Below are 22,421 nucleotides of genomic sequence, written 5' to 3'. Positions count from 1 at the left end.
GCCACATTAACCTGCTCTGGGGGATCCCGATGAATTCCCAGGCCCCTGGAAAACCTCCCATAGGGGGATGAAGGTGGGGCAAAGGAGCAATGGCTCTAGTTCCTCACAAATTATTGAGCTTCTCATCCTTTCTCTAACAGAGACGCCAGCCAATCTCCTGAGAAAACCCATGTCGGCCGCTTGTATCAAGATCTCATTCTTTAAGTCATGATTCATCCACGACCAGGAAGGAATCCGCATTGTTCCTCTTCAATCTGAGGTTCCACTATCGGCCGAACCCTACTTAGAAGAACCTTGGAGTAGACTTTACCAGGGAGGCTGAGAAATGGGATAACCCTGTAATTGGCAAATACGCTCTGGTCTTGCTTTTTTAACAGGGAAACCACCACCCCAGTCTGTCACTCCTTTGGCACTGTCCCGGACTTCCATGCAATGTTGAAGACGCGTGTCATCCAAGACAACCCCTCCACACCCAAAGCATTCAGCATTTCTGGACAGATCTTACCAATCCCCGTGGCTTGATTGTTTGACTACCTCATTGACTTCTACCAGAAGAAGAAACTGATGATGATACCCCATCAAACTCCAGCTCTGCCTGCCTCTACCATAAAAGGTGTGTTATTTGGATACAGGAGTCCCTCAAAATGCTCCTTCCACCGCCCAATTACCTCCTCAGTTGAGGTCAACAGCGTCCCATTCTTACTGTAGACAGCTTAGATGGTTTCCCCCTCCTGAGGTGGCGAATGGTTTTTCAGAACCACCTTAGTGCTGACTGAAAGTCCTTCTCCATGTCTTCTCCAAACTTTTCCCACACCCACTGCTTTGCCTCTTATACGGCAGAGGCTGCAGCCCTTCGGGCCCGTCAATGCCCTTCACCTGCCTCCAGGGTCCTCCGGGATAACATATCCCAGAAAGACTCCTTCAGTCAGACGGCTTTCCTGACCACCGGTGTCCACCACAGTGTTCGTGGAGTTACCGCCCCTTGAGGCACTTAGGACACTGAGGCTGAGCTTCCTGCTGCAGCTTCAGCAAGGGAAGCTTTGAACATTGCCTAATCGGGTTTAATGCCCCCAACCTCCACAGGGATGCCAGAAAAGCTCTGCTCCGGATGTTCCCAGTTCACCCAGTTGTCAGAGATTACCAACAAGTCGTCAGCATAAAACTTGTGTATTGTGCTTGTTTCGTCAGTTCTAACCTCCATCATCTGCTATCCAGTAGACGTCGATGGTCTTCTTCCCCTGGTCATTCTGAAACACTGTCTTGATCTGATCACTGGTGCCTTTATCTGAGATGTTGTCAGCTGGAACAGCAAAAGGAGGAAGAATGAGGGGCAGGGGCAATATTTAAAAATTCCATTAGTAGTCTAGAGTAGTATTGTGAAGCAATAATGCACTATGAGTTGTCCCAATATAATAAATACTGTAATATATTTACGAGGTGGTTGCAGATTTAGCTCCGTTTTTGGTCTCTACCAACTTCTCAGGGAAATATCTGGCACCTTAGTTGCTCGATGCTCCACAATGTTCACCATGTAGTTACTACCTGTTTCTGCTCAGGTGTACAGTGGATTTTCAGAGCATTTTCATGTAAAACAGCTGCCTGCTGCAGCTGAAAAGGGCAATATGAGAGCCATGAGAGTGAACTCAGTAACGTTATGGCCGGACAGCTAAACCATGAGCTGAAACTCTATACAGCACCGTAAAGCCGCGGGGAGCAACAGATTCCGGTGATAATTCTCTGTAGGTTCATTACTACAAGGGACTCCTTTAATGGTTTTCTATTTAAGTCAGAGTTAGATTTGGATTGGTTAGGATTTCATGGTACAGATCATTCTTCAGGAGTGGATGCAAGTCAATACAATGTCCTCAAAATATTGTATTTTAAAGTATATGTGTGCTCACAGGGTTCCTTCTCAGAAGATTGCTGGTCCTCTTTTTCAACAGATTCCTCTGGCTCAAAACCCTGGTTCACTGGAAGACAGACATTGCATCGTTAACCATTTTGTTTTCAATATTATACAAATATGTCATGTTGTAGGAAAGCACACAGATAAAATAAAGAGAAAAGGATTATAAAGTCTGGATTTCTAACCTTCAAAATCAAACTGGTCAGAGGTATCCAACCCTTCCATCATCCTCAAGATACATAGACAGTAGTTGGAGTCGAAGGTATCGCTAGAGAAAATAGAAGAAAAATAAGTTTAAATGGAAGTTTTAAAGTAGTAATAATGATAAAAAATGAATATGTGTATTCTTACTGCATCTGTAAGCACCTATAAAGACAACAATGAATTTTTAAAACGTATAATATTTCCTCAGACTATAGAAAGCTGTTTAATCCTTCAATGACAGTAAAACTGAAAAGTCAACATTGTTTTTTAATCATTTCTTTAACTACACTCACTTTATGGTGGTGATATAATCATCAATGCTTTCAGGAGAACTGTCCCTCCAGTTTGACTTGAAGCCCAGGACCAGAGTGTTGGGCTTCAGCTTGCCAAGACCAGAAGCCTTGAGAAAATGTCAAATGAGAAGATAAATTATATTTAACATTTCATAAAATACAAATAAAAACATACTGTAGGTAGAAATACTTTACTATGTGAGTAACAGGATGTTTAAATGTTCGAATGAAAGTTATATTTAGCACCCAATAGATGACTCCTACTCTAATGAGAAAAGATACAAATACGAAAAAGCCAATATTGCGAGGATGACAGTATAAATTGTGCTTAACAGGTTGTCATCTTAAAACATAATCTGAAACCAGATTAATCCCCAGCAAATGTTCTTAATACAATTGAAGCTGTAGTTATTTCCCACAGATAAACACATGCAGATGTTTTACCTGAAGCAAGTGTCGAGCTCCAACTCTGAGGCTGTCAGCAGTGAAAGGAGAATAAAAGGAGCGCACCTTCCTTTTGTTCATCCACTTTACCAACCGGTCTGTGGCATCCTTTGGCCGAGTCTGTCTGTCCTGATCCTTAAAGGACAAGGAGATTCAATAAAAGACATAAAAGCAAAACGAAGACATTGAACGCGACCAGTAAAACATGTCTGATGAAAAGCTTTTGCAAGGAGGATTGGGTAGTTTTCTAATACAAGGATATAAATGGGGCTGTCTACTTTCCCCCTTGCTTTTCACCTGAACACAAACAGGTGAAGGATTTCTTAGGAGGGCAGCTACCTAAGATTTCTGATGACACTGCCCTACTGTCTCTTCTTCAGGGGGTAGATTCAGGGCATGGTTGCGACTTATCAGCATTTCTACAATGGTTGGATGACAACTACCTGGACCTCAATGTGACAAAAACTAAAGAATTAATTATTTTAGGAAGAATTGTTTTGAGCCCAACGCCAGCATTATCCATGGTGAAAATGTTGAAATCGTTGAATCGTATAATTACCTGAACCATATTCAACTCTAACCTTTAGCTTGATAAAAACACTAAGTGAGTTAATTGTCAAGAGGACAGCAAAGAATCCACTTGATGCGAAAGCTGAACTCTTTTGATGCCTCTGAGGAAATTGTATGTAGCTTTTATCATTTCTTTTTTGGAAGTCTTTTAACTTTGTCATTCATTTGTTGGTTTTATGGGTTGCCCCGGAAAGCAAGAATATCCTCAACAACATTGTAAATATCTGTCTAAGAGACGTATCTCTCTGCCCTGTCAGACACTGCTCTCCCTCTCTGACTGCTGCTCTGAATCTAAAATTGATTGCTTTTCCTTGGGTTTCCGGATGTTAACACTGAATTTTATACATTACATTTTGAAGCTGAATTTGCCCTTTTGAATTTGAGCAAGATGAAAATATATTAGTTGAATTTTATACATTGTAATTTGCATCTGAATTTGGTATATTAAAATGTTTAATGTTGAATTTTAATTCTGAATTTGTGCAGTGTTGTAACGTATAAAAGTACAAATTACTTTTGATACTTAAGTACAGTAAAAATCAGATACTTAAAAGACATTAACTCAGGTAGTATTCTAAAAAGTGACTTTAACTTCTACCAAAGTTATTTTCTGGTAAGATACTTGCACTTTTACTCAAGTATTGCTTTCGAGTACTTTATACAAGACTGAATTTGTGAACATTGAAAAAATAAAGATGAAAGTAAGTTACTGATTTGAGTGAGAACGCTGTAACCAGTAGCAACAAACCAGGCTGCAATGTAAAATATACACAGTTCCCACTAAAAGTGCTGTTTTTGCCATTGACAGGCTCAGATTATTTTTCTGAGTGTCTGACAACATTATGGAAAGGATCCCATACAGAGAAATACCTTTAAGTTAAAGAGTAGGATCCTTTTGCTTAACATAAAATAGCCCAGAAATCGCCATCAATAATCTGAAACTGTCAATGGCAAAAACAACACTTTTAGTGGACGCAAACTGACCGTGTGCATTTTACATTGCAGCCCGGATCATAACTGCTGGTTACAGCGTTCTCACTCAATACTGGACTACAGAATTAAAAATCTTTTCAAAAGATGCCAAAGACTTGGTTTACATTGGTCACTTAGACACCAATGCATGGGAAAATATGGTCTAAGTTGAAAAATACTGAAACACCATTATTTAGAAAAACTAACAGATTTGTCTAACATTACTGTCTTAATGTAAGTATTCAACTGGGGACGTTTTATGGTGATTTCTGTTAAATGATATTACCTATTCACCTGTAGCATCTCCTATTAACATGGGCTGCAGTGGGTAATTGGCATCACCAATTTCAGTATTTTTCAATACTTTCCACGACTTGGATTTCTTAGGACTTTGTATATGTTATAAAGAAGACTTTTATGAGTAATACACATTTGTCAGATTTTCTGTTGCAATTTGTGGGAGATTCACCCCTTTTTTCTTACAAAATGCTTGTACAATTTTGGGATAAATACAGCTGTTTGAATTGAATTCATCATCTCATTTTCCTTTCGCTAACAAAACTGTTGAGATTAAATGACTGACCATGATTATGTCTCCACAGATCATAAGGCTTGCGTGTTTGGTGAAGGAGTCAACAAAGTCCACCAGGGCTGGTCGCTGGTTTGGTGGCCCAGTTAGGACCAGACATTGCGGTCTGAAGGAACAGATTACAGTAGTGTAAATATACTACTTTTCTACTAACTGAGAAGTATGACATCAAATTCCAGTTAAAATGGATTAAACAAATACTACAGAGAGAAGTCTATATGCTGATTAAGAATATTATTACATGATATAACTGAGGCTTTCGGTCACTCACCTAAAATTCTTGACATGGTCCTCTACACCAGAAAGAGCGACAGAGGCTGACAAAGCCATGTTATATGAACCTGCCTGGACTGATGAACCCCAGTTCACCTCTGTGGAAATTAAAACACACTTAACTGAGGTAATATCACACAGTTCTGACATGTTCACTCTTTAATATAGGTCAGGGTATTCTCATCAGAACATAGTTGCATTTGAAAACATATCTGTTTGGACTTACTTGGCTTGTTGTAGTTGATGTATAGACACAGGAGGATAAGGACACTAATGGTGAAGAGAGCAGCCCACCAGGTAAACAGGAACATCAGCACCACAGCAACCACTGCTCCAAATAAGGCAATCCATTTACTGTAGTAATGAAACTCCGGCCTCCAACCTAAAGGGGGGCGACAATGAGAAATAGATGACTTTTAGGTGAAATGACACAACCTTTAATCTCACATAGCTACACATCTGTCAAATATGGCAGCCAGAGGGGCAAATGTCTGTTTCTAGTCATGTATTGACTTGGCATTGGTTACAGTCTGGCTCCTATATATTATATAGGAGCCAGACAAACAGGTAACTCACCAGGAGAGTTTGTGAATGAAGCGTGAAAGCAGCTGAAGTTGATGAGGGAGTAGGAACACATAAATAAGTTGGAGTTTAAGGCTGCGATGGTGTTCAGCTCACCTGTAACGATACAGGAGAGAAAGTAATTCAATCCAAAAGCTATAAAGACAATTAAAAAGTTATGGAAACTCCTTTTTCTCTTAGTTGAAATATGTAATCATAACTAGAACAAAAACAAATTGTTAGCATATAACAAATAACAAAACAGCTACAGTATTAGATCCCACCCACCAATGAGAATGAAGGCCACAGCAATGATGAAGCAGAGTATATAGGCACGGAGTGGCTCATTATTTTTCCCATAGCCCTTTGCAAAGACTCCAATGTATGGGTATATCTTGTCTTTGCACAGACACTGGCAGATAAAGCAGAAAGTAGAAGCTGTTAAATATCGGTTACATGTATACATACGTTAGTATAGATATGAAGCATTTAATAGCTTGTTTTTATTATGATGTTGCCCTTTTGAGAGATAACTTCCACAGTTTGACATTTTATTATATGGATCAGATTCGACTCTTGCCTTTTCAGTCGTGGTCACGGTCTGGCAGTTCAACAATTTAGTAGATACTTGAAAACCTTGTTCATCACAAAATTTATGCCAGCAATGTATAACCCATGAGCCAGACTAAAATAGATGTAACAGGCTGATTTACATCAGGGTTTGGCTGTGGTTTCTCACCTGAAAGATTTTAGGAGCAGAGACGAGGAAGCCAAGAGCAGATGACAAGCTAGCTGCAAAGACACCAGCAGTGATGAGGTAGTACCAACCTGATAGCTGGCCCAGGGTCTGGTTGGAATAGTAATTAAGAAATAAGATTTACGTTTTGATATTTTACACTTCAACACTTGTGATTTAAAGTAGCTACGAGTAACATTTAAATGTTTCTGAAACAGTTTAATTTTCCATATGATGATCATAAATACCTGTAACAGCAAACAAGGCAAACAGTGAAAAGATCGCTTTTTATATATCGTTTTTAATAATGCCTTTGCCCTGGTCCAATTTTGCCTGCAAAGTCACAAAATGATTTACAGCAGGCAAACTGCCTCTACTGTCACTCATTTCAGGGCCATCACAGAAAGACAAACGACAGGCAAAACCAGAGTCAGCCTCAGTCGGGCTTTCAACAGATGGAGACAAGTAGGGGCTTGTAAAGGATATAAAACCAACCCTGAATTGGCTCTCTTCTTCCTAGACAGGTATGTATATGTCTATTTTAATCATAAAATAACTTACGATGTGAGATTTGGTTTTACGTCAGTAGCCTAAAGTTACATGAAATTACGTCATCCTTGCATTTAGTGCCCAGTTTTTATTTCTTATCAGTCCATGTTAGTGATACCCAATTTTCTTTTTGTCGCCCTGTACTTGTACTTGTGTAAAAGTCTGTGGGTTTCATTAAAAGGCGCTATTAAATGGGTTGCTACGACAAACTCTTGCTAATGTTTTGGCTCATGACACAGTGAGCTCATGATACATCTAAAGTAGGCCAAGTTACTGTATGCAACACTTGAAATGCAACGATGCATCGGTACAAATTCCCTTATCTTAAAAGGAATACTTTTTCTGTCCAAGCAAAACATTCATCGCAACTATGTGACTTCCAGGTAACGCTAACTCAGTAATACAGTGGGTAATACATGCTTACCTCCCGTGGACCTTACAAATTCTTTTGCTGCATCCGGCACATTATTGTTGCGTTTGTTATTGTTGTTACTATCCCTAAATAATGGTAGATTTGTGCATCTAGTGTAGTATTTATCCACAATATTCATGTATAAAAGGTTTAAACATGGAAATGCTGTTTTCCAGCCGGGATGCGCTAGAAAAGATCTTTAAGACAGCAGGTGTGGTAAAAAACACTTTTGTCCAAAGGGGCCACTGGAATCAACACAAACTACAAGTTCCTCGTAGCCACTTTAAGAAAAACTGGCTCATTTACAAACCCAGTAAGTTTTGGATAATAAAAGCTGTTATATTTTTATTCCATTATAGGCAGAAGGATTGAGTGGTACCTTTGTAGTGTTGGCCAGACCATAATGACAAGACTGTGACACAATGCACTCTGTGAAGTTCCCGCCGAAGTTACATCCCAATCCCACACAGTCACCAGTGATGTTTCCAGTCAGAACGTCACCTATATTACCAGAGGCGTCCCGCACCACACATGACGCTGGAGGGAGATAAAGAGGTAAATATTTTTCCTAATAAATATTGTGGCGCGCTACGTGGAAAGATTCACTCGAGAGCCAGAGCACCTCATTTCAAAGGTAGTTCATTGTAGCTCTACGCACAGTCGATGCACAGAGGCCCTCAGTCTACCCGTTTTTCAGTCATGGTAACCCGACAAATGTAAATACACATTAACACTAAATCACGCAAACACTAAAACCCAGATAACATAAGTACACACCAAAAACACTAACAGAACATCATTAACACACTTAAACTAGGACAGGAACAGTTCAGAACATATACCCATAAGCCTTTGCACTGCAGTGCAGGACAATCAACACAACTCAAGCACAGGAAGGGCCCAGAACACCAAGTTCCTGTCCAAACATGAGGGCAGCAGGTGTGCAAAGGCTCGACTTCTGGACAGCAGTCCGGTAGGACCACAGGACCAGGGGCAGGTGGCAATCCCAGTCCCGCTGATGATGGCTGGTGAGGATGGCAAGCTGAGTGGCTAGAGTGGGGTTAAAGCATTCTACAAGCCCATCACTTTGGGGATAGAGTGGTGTGGTCCTCGTCTTCCTCACCCATAGCCTCTGGCAGACCACACCAAAGACATGGACCTCAAAGTTCCACCCTTGATCACTGTGGAGCTCAGCAGGGACCCCAAAGCAGGGTTTGGTGACTACTCAACCAGCTTCTCGGCTGTCGTGGTGGCCCTCTGATCTGGCACCACATACGCCTCAGGCCACTTTGTGAAGAAGTCCATGGCCACGATGTTATGGTTGCCAGAGTCTCTGACAGGGAAGGGCCACAGGATGTTCACTCCCACATGCTCCATGGGGCCCCTACCAAGTACTGCTGCAGTGGGTAGGTCCCTTCTGGGCAGTGCAGGGGTCACAGCAGTGCATGTGGAACTCCACGTCTTGTTGACAGGCCAGTAGAATCACGCCTGAGACACTGGAGGGTCTTGGCATTTCTGTAGTGCCCTACACACACAGAGCTGTGGACAATTCAAAGGACTTGGGGACAGAGCACACAGGGCACCAGTAGCTGAAGGATGCCGTTCCCCTATGCGGGAGCCTGCCACGTCTGGTACATCCGCCCATCATGTAGTTCGAAATTGCCCCACTGAGAGTGGTAAGCCTTTACCTCAGGCGCCAGCACAGACACCTCTGACCACTCAGGTTGACGTCCTGTCTCCAGCCAGCCCCCTGTTAGTCAGTGGAAGCCGCCCCTCCTCATTACTCGCAGTCCTGGCGATCACCACTGTTGGCACGTCCGGTCCCGTGCCTTTTGCCGCAGGCAGTAGCGACACTCCAATGCCGCACAGAGACATTTGGAGAGCGCATTGGTGTTGTCATGTTGTCGCCCTGCCCGTTGCTGGATGTCAAAGTCGTACTTGTGCAGGGCCTCAAGCCAACGGGCCACTTGGCCTGTAGGATGCTTGAAGTTCAGGTGCCAGGTAAGAGAAGCATGGTCGATGCGGATGACAAAGTGGCTGCCATGCAAATATGGCCGGAAGTGCTGTACTGCCTGGACCACGGCCAGCAGCTCTCGTTGTGTGACATAGTAATTCTTTTCTGCCTTACTCAGGCACGATAAAGGGCTGCTGGGCATTGGAGTAGGCTAGAATGGGGGTGATGGACCTCCTGAGTCTAGTGAAGGCTGCAGCACATGCATCATCCCAGATGAATGGATGGCCCTGATCAGTCAGGCAGTTGAGTGGGCTGGCAAAGTCTCTGACAAAACAGCGGTAGTATGATGCCAGGCAGCCACCTTCTCTGGGTCAGTGGCTACACCACAAGCGTTGATCGCATGGCCCACAGCCCGGCCTAACGGATGGCTGTGAAGAACTCATGCAGATTGGACAGTGCTCTGTCAAAACTGTTGGCGTACACCAGCAGGTCATTGAGATACACAAAACAATGGACGTTTTTGAAATAGCCTACTACATACTACAGACGAATGCAGTATGCAGTACCCACTCCATAATGCGTTAATCAGTAGTATGCAGTATAAAACAGTTAAATCGGTTTAGTCTGCGGTATGCTAGGTCAAGCTGCGCCTTTGAACAAGCTCTTAAAGCACTGGACAAAAAAATGTACTCACACCACTATTGCAAATGAAAAAATAACTTATTGAGCTTTGAATGTTTTTGTTTACTTTATAAGATGCTGGTTTAGCTTCCCCACACCTTAAACTATGTATTTTAACAGCTCATGGTAACATAAGACAAACAAGATATTCAACAAGTTAAATAAAGCATTGTTCAACAACATTTGCTCAACCTTTTTCAGCTAGGCTACATGAACAAAACAGTGTTAGTAAGTTTAAAACTAATGTCAAAAAAAGAGTCATGTTGTCATTAATAATGATAATATCTCATGATAAGATAATGCCTCTCCAATACATGAATACAAATGATATGCTTTGGTGTCCCCCTAAGTCTACATATTTGCCACATCATGTTACTTATGTTGCTACAACTGTTTACTTATCTACCATACAAGTGAAACTTTATTTCTTATATATTTATTCATATGAAATAGGCAAATACAACAAACAATAATTATGAACTAAACTATTATAATTTAAGTCTTTCAAAGGGAGATGGGTATCTCTCAGCCCTATCAGACACTGCTCTCCTTCGCCTCTGCCTGCTCTGTGGCAAGCTTGTCAACCTTACGACCGCTATCTTTAGTGGAGCTTTTTAACTCTGAAAAGGCAGACAACCACAGGTTCCCCTTAATCTTATAATAGATATTGGTGTTGTGTTAAATGATTGTGAAAATGAATAAGAACTAAACTGAGTTGGCCAATCTGCATTTGAGGCCGTCAATAAAAGGAGCACACCTGAGGAGTTTACTCTCCAACTATCTGATGGCTGAGCTGTGGCTGATTTGTGTTCAAACTTGTATGTGGTTAGAGGTTGAGGACTGTAAGTGAGTTAGGGGTACCCTGTACATTTTACGTTCAGGGTTAACTTTGTCTAGATACACAGGTTTAGTGGTCGGCGGCACCCCTGTAGGTTTTGTTAAGCACTTTTGTTATAGAAGCATGCTAGGTCTTTTGGTTTGTGTTTTGCTTTAAGAGCTAAAAATGAGTTAGGCCTAGATTTGTTATATTAATTCAATTGGTTTAGCATCTCCAACTTTTTGATTACATAAAAAACACACTTTAATTTTCACTTCCAAACTGACTCTGTCACTCATTTTAATTGTTGTGTTATTGTCCCTGGTACCATCGAAGGGGACGTAACACAATTCAAAATAAATGCATGCTTAGCTTACCAGCAGTTATAGAAATTGCCAGATAGGAGACTGTAGTCCAGAAAATGGCCCCTAGGGTGCCTTTGGGGATAGCAGTAGCAGGGTCCTGCAAAAGGAAATCATACAGAAGTCAACATTCATCTTTATTAGTGGATGTGATGTAAGAATTATCTCTCTGCCTTCTTCATCATACTTTGAGGTCACCACAGATGTTGACTCCAGACAGGATGCCAGTGGCAGCGGGAAAGAAAATAGAAAACATCCGGAAAAAGCTGCCATCAGGCCCTCTCCAATCTGGTTTCAGGTTCGCTATGAAGATCTCACCTGGTGACAGGCAACAACAAAAACACTCTACTGTCCTCTGAAAAACTATATAATGCACAGTATATTTTAAAACTGATGACATGCTGTAATAAAAGGCAGTGGTTTGTCCTGAGAAGTCAAACTCACTGTTGTATCCAAAGATGCCTTGGGCCTGTTTCTCTTTAGTGGGCGGGATGATTGTGCCCACCAAGTAGTTGGCAAACGAGACCAAGAGAATTATAAAGAACAAAATCTGGGTCTGAAGACAGAGACAAATAAGAGAGAATAACATATGGGAATAACATACGATAAAGAGTCAAAGGTATTGATCAAATAAAGTGAGAGGTATCAGGATGTGCTCACCTTGGACTCCCACTCCATTCCAGCCAATGAAATGAGCAGAAGAATAGTCACTGTGATCACGCCCACAATACGGACGTCATTCAAGTCATCGACAATGACAACATCAAACTCCTACAATAATATTAAGTATTCACACACAAGGTACAAAGAAATATGAAAATGTATGTAAGTACATTACAATGTATGTAAACATCAGGCCTTTGCTTAACAGTTAAAATGTTTTTGAGTACCTTTAATAAATACTAATTCAGTCATTTCAGGTTTTGAAATTGTTCTTGACAGTTGAAAAAGGAAAACATAAGTTTCTTTAACAAAGCACCTTTTAGTGAGCAGAATCACAAAGGGCTTCAAAAATAGTAAAAGGAAGCAATAAAACAATGAAATACAACTTTAAAAAAACATTACAAACATGAGACAAAGGCCAGTTTAAATAGTGTCTTTAGCTACTTTTTAATAGCGTCAGATTGTATATACGTTAACTATATATATCAAGGGAGTTTCACAGTGTTTGAACCACCACTTCAAAAGGCCTTTTTCTTTTGTTGAGCCAAAAGGGACAACCAGTAAGCCCTGGTCAGAAGACCTAAGTGACCTACTGGAATTATGGATGGAGCAGGTCAAAGATGTACACAGGTTACTGACCATGCACGTCTCTATATGTCAGAACAAGAACCTTAAATGATTCCTAAACTTGATAAGAGGTATGTTATGCCCAAGAGCTCAGCAGAGAGCTAAAATAGTTAAACAAAATGAATGTGCGTTGTCAGGGATTCTTGCCTTAGATTACCTATATTCCCAAGGGCTTTTAAAACAAAAAAATTATACATCTATTTTTTGAGTTGAAGCATATTATGTACCCGCATTAAATCCCGGACCACCTCTGAAAAGCCAACGGTGTTAAGCGCACAGGCCAGAGCGTTGGCGAAGGAAAAGAGCATCCCAATTGGGGCACCAATTTCAGGACCCAGAGAGCGGGAGATCATGAAATACGTCCCACCTGAAAATTATGTGTAACAGAGACAAGGTTGTTATCATAGAAGACCATAGATCTGTAGTTTTAATAGGGGCAAATTAAGCACTATTATGAATTATAAAAATTATACATTTACATATTTGTCACAGTGCAAAAGGGCATTTTTATTTTAGCAGGTGTGGAGCTGAGACCAGGTAGCGGAGACAGAGGGCATTTTTCAATACCAAGAACGTAAGGTACGGACTTGTGTTCTCGGGGAGAACGTTCTTGCTAGTTGTTCTTGGAAAAACAAACTCGAACACACAGGACGCTGTTGACAGTTTGAGACAATGTATTCTTTCTGTTATGCTGTTATTGCGCAACACTCCCAGCACAGAGGCCGGCTGCAGTGCTCCAAAATAACAGCCAGACATAAAAAACAGAACAATACAACCACTAAATGAACTATTTAAACAAGACAAAAAAACTCATACCAGCATTACAATATTTTTATTTTTTTCCAACTCTTTTTTATGTAATTTTCAAATAAACATGGCATGGAACAAACAGACTTAGGCAAACAGGACATAGTTGACGGCATGCCAATTCCCCTCATATCCCTCCACCACCCACAACCCAATCCAGATCAACTAGTGTTGTTTTTGGCGGCCTGTTTAAATTTTAGTTTTAGTCTAGTCTTTGTGTTAAGCTGTCATTTAAGTTTTTATTAGTTTTAGTCACGTCCATACTCTTTTTAGTCTAGTCAAGTTTCAGTCGACTAAAAGTCTGAGCATTTTAGTCTTATTTTAGTCAGAATTATCCATGACTATTTTAGTCTAGTTTTAGTCAACGAAAACTGATGACATTTTAGTCTAGTTTTAGTCAACGAAAATTGTATTTTAGTCTCTTTTTAGTAATGCAATTCTATTTAATCCGGGTTAATATAGTATAAGTACCTAGTAGTATAGACAAAACCAAAATGTTGGCCAACAAGGGATGCTTAGTACACATGGAGTCAGTCAGGTAGGAACTAAGAACCTACACACTCTCTCACAAACAAATACACACACACACACACACACACACACACACACACGATTGTCTCAGTTGTTTTCAGCTCCAGTGGCTAACGTCTAAAACTAACGTTAAAATGAGACACATTAACCACAGCCTCATGAGTTGGCATTAGCTTTCTAAAATAGAAAGTAACGTTACGTTAATGTCTTGACTTACCTCAATTTCATTATGGAATGGCTTGAGAAGTCTCTTTCCATTCCATTTTCTTTTCCACTTCTATGTAATTAAAGTTTTTCCAAATGCCGTTTATTCTTTTTGTCAGACTTAATTTAGTTTGTTGTAGTTTACGCTTGTCTCACTCTCTAACTCACCGCTGCATCTTCTAAATTAAATAATGCCGCAACAGGGCTTGAGGAAGTAATGTTGCCTGCGTCTGCACAGTGCAACCCAAGATATTTAGTCATAATTTTCGTTGACGAAAACACTAGTCCGAACAGACTCATACATGCTGAGAGACAACCACCAGCCAGGGCATATCACATCAAAAAAGCAAAAAAAAAAGGGTGTAAATAAATAAATAACTAGACAAAAAAGTGTGTGTGTGTGTGTGCGCGCGAGGGGGGGGGGGGGGCAGCTCAGTCCTCCGTGTCAGGAAATAGGCTGAGGGAGTCAACTAATTCTAGGAAAGGGTTCCATGTATTTAGGAATGTCGAGAAGGAGCCTTTCATATATGCTCAAGTTGTCAAGCTTGGGCTGTCAAAATAACGCGTTAATTTTTATTAATTAATTTGAGAAAAAATAACGCGTTAAAATAAATGGCGCAGATTAACGCAGATTAATCCATTCCATATTGACGTTTGACCCGGAGCCGTTCTAGCCACCATTGGACTGTAAAATGAAGGAGGGAGACGAGAATGTGCTGCCTGGATCATTAACTGGAACATTTACTTGTAAAAATCTTCTTCCTGCCAACCCTGGCTACCGAAATCTGGTGCCACTGATATGTCTGCACTTCTCTCTGGTGCTCTGAAGACGATACAGGTAACACAAACACCGCTGCACGTAACGCTAGTTAACACTATACTCGACAGCAGCTAACGTTAGCCTACCGCTAGCTAGTAGCTGGATTAAACATGGTTACAATGCTGACAGCTAACGCTGAACGGTGTAAAGTTTGACTGTTTTTTACTGTAGAGGACTGTGACTCAACAGCGGGATGTAACAATCTGCAGCTGCCGAGCTGCCGTCGGAAAAACAACACAGACGGTGCGTTCAGTGAAACTGGTAAACTACACCTTCGTGGTGCATTTGAAGTTATTGTAAATGTCCTTGGTGGTTGTTTTTGTCGTTCAACAGCAATTTACTAGTGAAATAAGTTATTGTTATTGTTATACATTATTATTAAATCATTTAATTTTGACCATATGGCCTTAGCAATAAACAAGCCGTTCTTTAATGTCACCGACTGTTGGTTAGTACCCTTTGTTTTCTTTTCTTTTTTTACTTTCTTAAAAAGTATCGGTTCAGGCACCGTTAATTATGTATGCGATTCATTTCGATTAATTAATCACAGAGTCTGTAATTAATTAGATCGATTGACAGCCCTATGTCAAGCACTTCTTTAATCCAACGGTTGTGCGTAGGGGGGCGGGCGAGCCTCCAGTTGAACAAGATCAGTCTCTGGGCTAGCAGAGATGTAAACGCCAGGGCCCGCCTCAATGCAACAGGGAGGTCCGTGTCAGGGGAAATGCCAAAAATGGCTGATAAAGGGTTAGGTGGGACAGTGTGATTAAACGCTCTGCTCAAAGTGTCAAAAATGTTGGTCCCATTGTTGGTCCGTAATAGTCATGTTCAGATCACCCTCCCACGCAGCTTTTGACAAAGTACGAGGGTTCGCGGAACGCATTTCTTACGGTTGGGGTCTGTCGCCAGGAGGGAGTCAGTCAGGTTTTTTGTGGGGGGGCGGTTAGGGAAGTGGGGGAATGTCTTCTTGACAAAGTCTCTAATCTGGAAGTCATTATTACGTTCGTTGCTACAACAACTTCTTATTGCTTTTGCTCGTGAAACAGTGGCAGTGATACCCGGTTTATCTCACGAGACATCCAAAGTAGGCTAAGTCACCTATGCAACATTTGAAATGCAACAACGCATCTGTAACTTATTCTCTCATTGTAAATTAATGATTTTCTGTCTGAGCAAAACATTCATCGCAACTATATGACCTCACCATAACGCTTATACAGTGGACAATACAACACGGTATAGAAAAGACCTTTACGACAGCAGGTGTGGTAAAAACACTGCCTCTTTTGTCCAAAGCGGTCGCTAGAATCAACACAAACTGAAAGTTACATAATTATAAAAGTATTCTGTATTATTACTGTATATAATTTTATTAATATTATTATGTAATACTGTATTAAATTATGTTAACTGAATTAACAAACTCAGGGCCTTCCTTAACTAAGCTGGGTACATGTGGGCTACATTTAGCACTCAATTCAAGTGCATGATTTTTCACCCATTTTGAGACACAGGAAGTGACTGACCTGAGATCACTCTCCCGTTGGTGGCGATGGCAGAAATGGAGAGGCCAGTTATCGTGGTCACCATAACAGACAACAGGATAATAACGCAGGTCAACACTGATAAGAAAAATTAAAAGTATTCATGACACTACATACATATTAGACATAGACTATACATGGGTATTGATGTTTTGATTTCAAGGCCTGTCTCTCCATCTTTGCCTATTTTTTTGCAGACCTCTGCATGACCACAGGGATGCACTGTACATGCATTATTTTCTCAATAATACATGCTTTTGATATTGTATACCGTTGAGCACTAGTTATCAAGTTATCAAAAACAGCATTTATATCAAGCTTTCATGGGCCTCTATTGTACCATATGTTGGTGGTAGGATGTTTTGTGAGAAGAAAAACAAGAACAGTAGGTAATGTACATGCACAAGTTTGTGAATCACATATAGTCATCACTGAAAACAGAGAAAACAAGGTTTAAACACATATCAAATCAGTTTTTGATCAGTGTAGAGCACTACATCTGCACCGGCATCTGAGATAAAGCTCTATCAGCAATGTGCATCTGCACATACTATTCTCATGCAACATAATGTAAATGTAATGATGTAAAGGTAAATCGAATAAAGTCCTACATCAGAGGGCGAGAGTGATGCAATGGAGTGTTACACGCCACAAAACAGAGGATAGAAAGGGACTAATTTATGGTATGAAGGGAATGAACTCACCAATGCCTGCCTGAGAAGTGATCAATGTTAGGCGCAGAAACAGGATGACTCCCCAAATATTCAGCATGCAACGCATCTGTGACAAAGGTTCAATAAAAACAGCTCAGCAAGATGTCTGTAAGATTGCTTCATATCAAGTGTTAACAGAATTGAAATAATTAGTATATGAAGTCTGTATGTACGCTCAAATACTGTACACAGTTTTGCTCACCATGACTCCAATAAACCAGCCAAATCTAGCAGGAGCTTTCTTTGGTGGAGCTTTTGACTCTTCAGTTCCACTGTCTGGCAGACTGCTAACTCCTGAGTCTGTGGTCGTGACCTCTATACCTGCCTCCTTCGCCTAAGTAAAATACATGTTTTACAAAGAGAACTATTTTAAATAGCTTAATGATACTGATGGTGGGATTGAGATGATTATTCACAAGTTAGATAATGCAAGGTGCTGTGAGACTTAGTTTCCAGAGGGGGAAAACGTACCTGAAATGCCCTGCGGAGAGCCTCAAGAGATGGTCGGCTCCCCGTCTGCTGGTGCAGAGTGCGGGTGTAATGCCCCAGTTGTGGTACCAGGTCTAACGTGCTGTAGACGGAAGATCTCCGCAGCTCAGCCCTTGAGCCGCGGCGCTCTGATGCACTGTTAATTAGGAGGTCCAAGCAAAGTTGTTATTTTAAACAAACAGAAAGAAATAAGAGGACATATTGCAGTAAATGCTGAAGGTTATTAGTAATTGTCATGAGCTGCAGTTCCTTTAATGGTCCACTAGTCTCGCTTTGCCAGACCTTCCTCCACAACGCTGTGGAGCTGCGGAGGAGGGTCTGGCTAGTCTACACAACATTCCGGGATGGGAGAAAAACGTGCTCTGGTTTGGTGGCATTTCTTTAAACCAATCACAGTCTTCATGCTCGGTGCTAAGCTCTGCACAGAGCCCAGGATGTACGTTCAAAAGTTGTTTTAGTCATGCAACAGAAAACTCAGATTGGACAGATAGTCTATAGCTAGCTGCTTGGATTTACCCTGCAGAGAAAAAAAAAGCACGTGCAGCGGAATTTCTGGTGGCAACGGGGCAATCCCGGAAGTGGAAGGTCGTGGATATATATTAATGGTCCACTTACCTACAGCAGCCTAACTAATGACGCATTAGCAATACTATTTGTATGGTTTTAGGTTAACTTTCTCAGGACATCATAACATACAAAAGTTATTACTTTGACTAAAATGAAAATAACTAACTGAAAAAATCACTTTGTAGTGTAAGACAATCAGAATTACTGAAATTACAGTTAACCCTTAAATTATCACCAATACAGAATAAAGGCTACACCAGTTGATTTGTAAGGTAAAAGTGGACACTAGAAGTTAACAACACAAACCTTAACTCAACGTCTGAGACGACGATGGTTGGAGGAATACCGTGTGAAGAGTACCTGGGAGGTCCTTCGTCACTGGTTGAGAAGTGGACATTGGGGACAACGCCCGGGTCCAACCCACCACGTTTGGATGTTAACTGCCCCATCGGCACGTCTTACTGACTCCTGTGCAGTATAGGAAAAAGGGCTGACAAGATGATAAAGAATTTATGAAAAAGCTTGTTTTTACAGAAATTATTGGCATGTGTCCTAAAAGATGCCACATTTGTCCTCTAACAGTGACCATGTGTGTATCTTTTACCAAGTCATGCAGCCTCACTTGGACCCTACTAAGGTGGTTTTAGTTCAATCCTGACTAGACTGGTAGGTCAATGGACTCCAAAGTCAGAAGTGCTCTTGGCATCTCTCAAGAGGTCAATGAGAAGTATGGGTCAATTGGCAGCTGAACAGGCTGAACACATTTGTCATATTACGATTATTTATGGCGAGTGTGTATACTTCAAGCTGCACTGTATAATGGTTGGTAGTTTTTCTCGGTTGGTTTGCCACTACGAGCGGCTCCTTTCACATTACACATACTGCGGTCATTTGACCAATTGGTAAAAGAGAACTTACTGATTGAGCATTGCACTTCTACAACATTGTCTGACTCACGATGGACAGTTAAAAATATCAAAACCAATGCAGCAGCAGCAGAGATATCTTTTTTTTTAATATCTTCTTCTTTGTTCAAATCTGGCAGCCACATTACCCAACCACTGACTAAGATTTGGGTGTGTTATGCCAGTAGCAGCTAATGTAGCCTCAAGCTGCTAGCCCCAAGCAGACATGAGGAGCAGACTACAGGTCTAGATCTGGTGAATTCACTTCTTTACACACCCCCCTAACTACACAACCCCCAGAATTTTTTTCATACGTGTTATCTTCAGCCCCAGCTGATGCTGACTCAAGTCACGTCCAGACTTTGCATTGCTACCTTTTGGAAATGTTTCATTTCACTGATTCTACTGTTAAAGGAACTTATTTGACTAATTACTGATTCAATAAATAAATACGTCTTGAATGCAGGGGCAGTGTGTGGGAGTCTTCTTTTCTACTGGATACTCAGCTTATCTATGAAGTACCTGCATGAATGTGCAAGTCATATTCATTAACGTCAATCAATGTCCAAACATGAAACAGTTTAAAAAGAGATATAAGGAAAATATTTCTCACAGGGTAAAGGGATGAAGGTGTTGGATTATCATTGTTGGTTTATTGTTTAGTTTTTAGATTATTTATTCTTTTTTAGGTTCCCTTTTTCATTTTATTTATTTACTTATATTTTTGAATTTCTGAATGAATTCTTATTTTTGATACTAAAATGTATCATTTTTGAGCAAATAAATGAATGTGCAAGCAATTATAATATATATTTTCTAAGAATATACATGAGAAATAAATTGTATTTTCTAAGATACTTGTATCTAAAGTAAGTTAAATATTTGGATTAGTTGAAAAATGACTGAGGAAGCTTGTTAATTAACAATGATGACGGACGAATGGAGAAGGTGTGGGATTAAATATGTGTATACTTCTTCCCATTCTTTTTCAGGCATGTCAAAAAAAATAGTATCAAGTGTTTGTAATATTATTTTCTGCATGACCTTTTCTGTCTTCTTTTACTTAAAATGAATTTCAAACAATCAGTCAATCAACGAATTAACCAAAATACATTGTTACAAAGGGTTGCATGTGTTTAACCCTTAACAGTGTCCCCACCGACCAGCACATTCAGCTAACATTGTATAAAAAATGTGCAATATAAATAAATCAACTTGACTATACTATTTAGTAAATACACTAAAAAAAACAAGGCTTAAGTATACTCACACAGGTTCTTTTTATTCCAGATGAATAAGCTGTTGTCGATGGATGAATATGTTCCCTCTTTCATTTTACACTGGGACCTTTTGTATTTATACCTTCACCAAGGTAGTGGACATTCACGCCCCATTTCTCTCAGCTTCCTCCCCATCACAGACACACACATTACTGTGCACTGAAAGGAATGTAAGATAATTTCATCAACAATAATTTTGCTTCTTTCTGATGTGATTTTAGTTTATGCCATAAATTCTGATATTTCAAATAAAGCATATGACTCAATTTATGATGAAAAAAAGACTCTTTTGGTCTTAAACTAATTGGTTCACACACTCATCTTTACATTATCATTTTCACATATGAGAATAAAGATTACATTTAAATGAAAATGCAGAACATTTTAACACAGTGCCAATTGACAATATTTTTTTCAAGGTAACCTCAAATATTATGTTCTTATTATGTTATCCGTGAAAATTAATTATCTGTGAAAATAAATGAGGGGAAGCAGGTTTCCGGCGACCACACAGCAACATTTGGAGTAAACAGAAGAGCCAGTGGGTGGTTTCATCTGAACAGATTTCAAAGAGTAAAGGGTATGTACTATGTGCTGTAGTACAACCCTGTCTTTGATTTATTTTTGATTTTATTGGAAGCACATTGTAAAAATGTCACATTAATTATAGTTTAGCACAAATATTTTACCAAGAAAAAAACAGCAAGACAAAACAGTAACACCATGAACATTTTTATAATGTCTTAAAGCAGCCATATTATGCTCATTTTCTTTCAGGTTCATAATTGTATTTTAAGGTTGTACCAGAATAGGTTTACATGGTTTAATTTTCAAAAAACACCATATTTTTGTTGTACTGCAATGCTCTCTCTCACTGCTGCAGATCCTCTTTTCAATTCAATTCAATTCAATTCAATTTTATTTATAGTATCAAATCATAACAAGAGTTATCTCGAGACACTTTACAGATAGAGTAGGTCTAGACCAAACTCTGTACTTTACGAAGCCCCAACTATTACAGTGGCTGCCTCTTTTCAGCTAGTCTCTGTTTTAGCTACAGAGTGAGACCTCTTTTCTTATTCTTCTTCTGTACTATCTTTGATTGCACTCGCACATGCCCAGTAGCTCAGATGTAGATCATGTCAGCTAGCTAGCTCCATAGACAGTAAAAGAAAGGCTGCTTCTACAACTTCAGTCAGGTACAAGGCAGGATTAGCTGGGAGACTTCTAAATGAGGGCGCACATGTAAGTAGTTCTTTTGTAGATTATGGTGAACTTGTGTGTGTTGTAGCCAGGGTATGAAGTTAACTTTTTTGACCACCAGCCACTGTGGCAGGTGGATTTTTAAATCCACCTGCCACAGGGACTTTTTACCAGCCAGTTTTTTTTTGCATCATAAAGGTGAAAAACAGGAATTGCTGTGTCTCTATGATCCTATCCTGTCCTATTGATGGTAGCCTACTGATGGACATTGCGCCATCATCACGTGCTGTAGTAGAGGGGCCCGCCTTGATAATCCTGCATAGGGGCCCGGTGTTGGCTCGTTACGCCACTGCATATAAGAGATGAGATGACTGACAAAATCAGGAGTAGCCTACGTGCACCACAACAACAACAAAACACTGGTGAATGCGCACCATAACACATGAATTTTTTTTTGTATAGTTCTTAAAAATAAAAAAATAAATAAAAAGGAAACTTTTTTTGGGGAGAATAATACTTATTACTATTAATTAATTACTCTGGGCTGGGATTTCCTAGGAACCTTACCAAAAAGGCTCAGGATGCTGCAAATGTTGGTAAAATATGAAAAAGGCTGGTGGATTTAAGACACAAAATAATAATTTATTGAATTAATCAAATATGAACATATCCGTCATTGTCAGTGGCTTGTTGATCTTTACATTGTTAGTTAATTTCCTATCCTGGCCTGGGACACACATTCATA

General features: G+C 40.1%; 2 protein-coding genes across 2 annotated transcripts in view; both read right to left on the bottom strand.

The window, feature by feature from the left end:
• The window catches only part of LOC116053342 (solute carrier family 12 member 3-like), a 136,326-nt gene extending 115,798 nt beyond the window's left edge, over window positions 1-20,528 (bottom strand). Inside the window, exon 1 of the mRNA XM_035993647.1 lies at window positions 20,464-20,528. The gene's annotated coding sequence lies outside the window, so the exon portion shown is untranslated. The remainder of the gene's footprint in view (window positions 1-20,463) is intronic.
• LOC116053320 (solute carrier family 12 member 3-like) overlaps window positions 1-20,529 on the bottom strand; it is a 25,605-nt gene extending 5,076 nt beyond the window's left edge. Inside the window, exons 1-23 of the mRNA XM_031304374.2 lie at window positions 20,464-20,529; window positions 18,595-18,778; window positions 17,704-17,857; window positions 17,435-17,566; window positions 17,224-17,299; window positions 16,502-16,597; window positions 12,841-12,980; window positions 11,984-12,094; window positions 11,768-11,879; window positions 11,511-11,641; window positions 11,339-11,423; window positions 7,889-8,046; window positions 6,552-6,659; window positions 6,101-6,224; window positions 5,828-5,929; window positions 5,478-5,633; window positions 5,250-5,349; window positions 4,973-5,084; window positions 2,848-2,982; window positions 2,404-2,510; window positions 2,092-2,174; window positions 1,902-1,970; window positions 1,196-1,300 (exon numbers count right to left, since the gene is read on the bottom strand). Of these exons, the coding sequence (XP_031160234.1) occupies window positions 1,196-1,300; window positions 1,902-1,970; window positions 2,092-2,174; window positions 2,404-2,510; window positions 2,848-2,982; window positions 4,973-5,084; window positions 5,250-5,349; window positions 5,478-5,633; window positions 5,828-5,929; window positions 6,101-6,224; window positions 6,552-6,659; window positions 7,889-8,046; window positions 11,339-11,423; window positions 11,511-11,641; window positions 11,768-11,879; window positions 11,984-12,094; window positions 12,841-12,980; window positions 16,502-16,597; window positions 17,224-17,299; window positions 17,435-17,566; window positions 17,704-17,857; window positions 18,595-18,737 (2,539 nt within the window). The 5' untranslated portion in view covers window positions 18,738-18,778; window positions 20,464-20,529. The remainder of the gene's footprint in view (window positions 1-1,195; window positions 1,301-1,901; window positions 1,971-2,091; window positions 2,175-2,403; window positions 2,511-2,847; window positions 2,983-4,972; window positions 5,085-5,249; window positions 5,350-5,477; window positions 5,634-5,827; window positions 5,930-6,100; window positions 6,225-6,551; window positions 6,660-7,888; window positions 8,047-11,338; window positions 11,424-11,510; window positions 11,642-11,767; window positions 11,880-11,983; window positions 12,095-12,840; window positions 12,981-16,501; window positions 16,598-17,223; window positions 17,300-17,434; window positions 17,567-17,703; window positions 17,858-18,594; window positions 18,779-20,463) is intronic.
• Between the last annotated feature and the right edge of the window lie 1,892 nt (window positions 20,530-22,421).

Source organism: Sander lucioperca, chromosome 17 (genome assembly GCF_008315115.2).
Source record: "Sander lucioperca isolate FBNREF2018 chromosome 17, SLUC_FBN_1.2, whole genome shotgun sequence".
NCBI classification, from domain to species: Eukaryota; Metazoa; Chordata; class Actinopteri; order Perciformes; family Percidae; genus Sander; species Sander lucioperca.
Note: the sequence above shows the minus strand (reverse complement) of the source record. Positions and strands in the feature narration are given on the sequence as shown.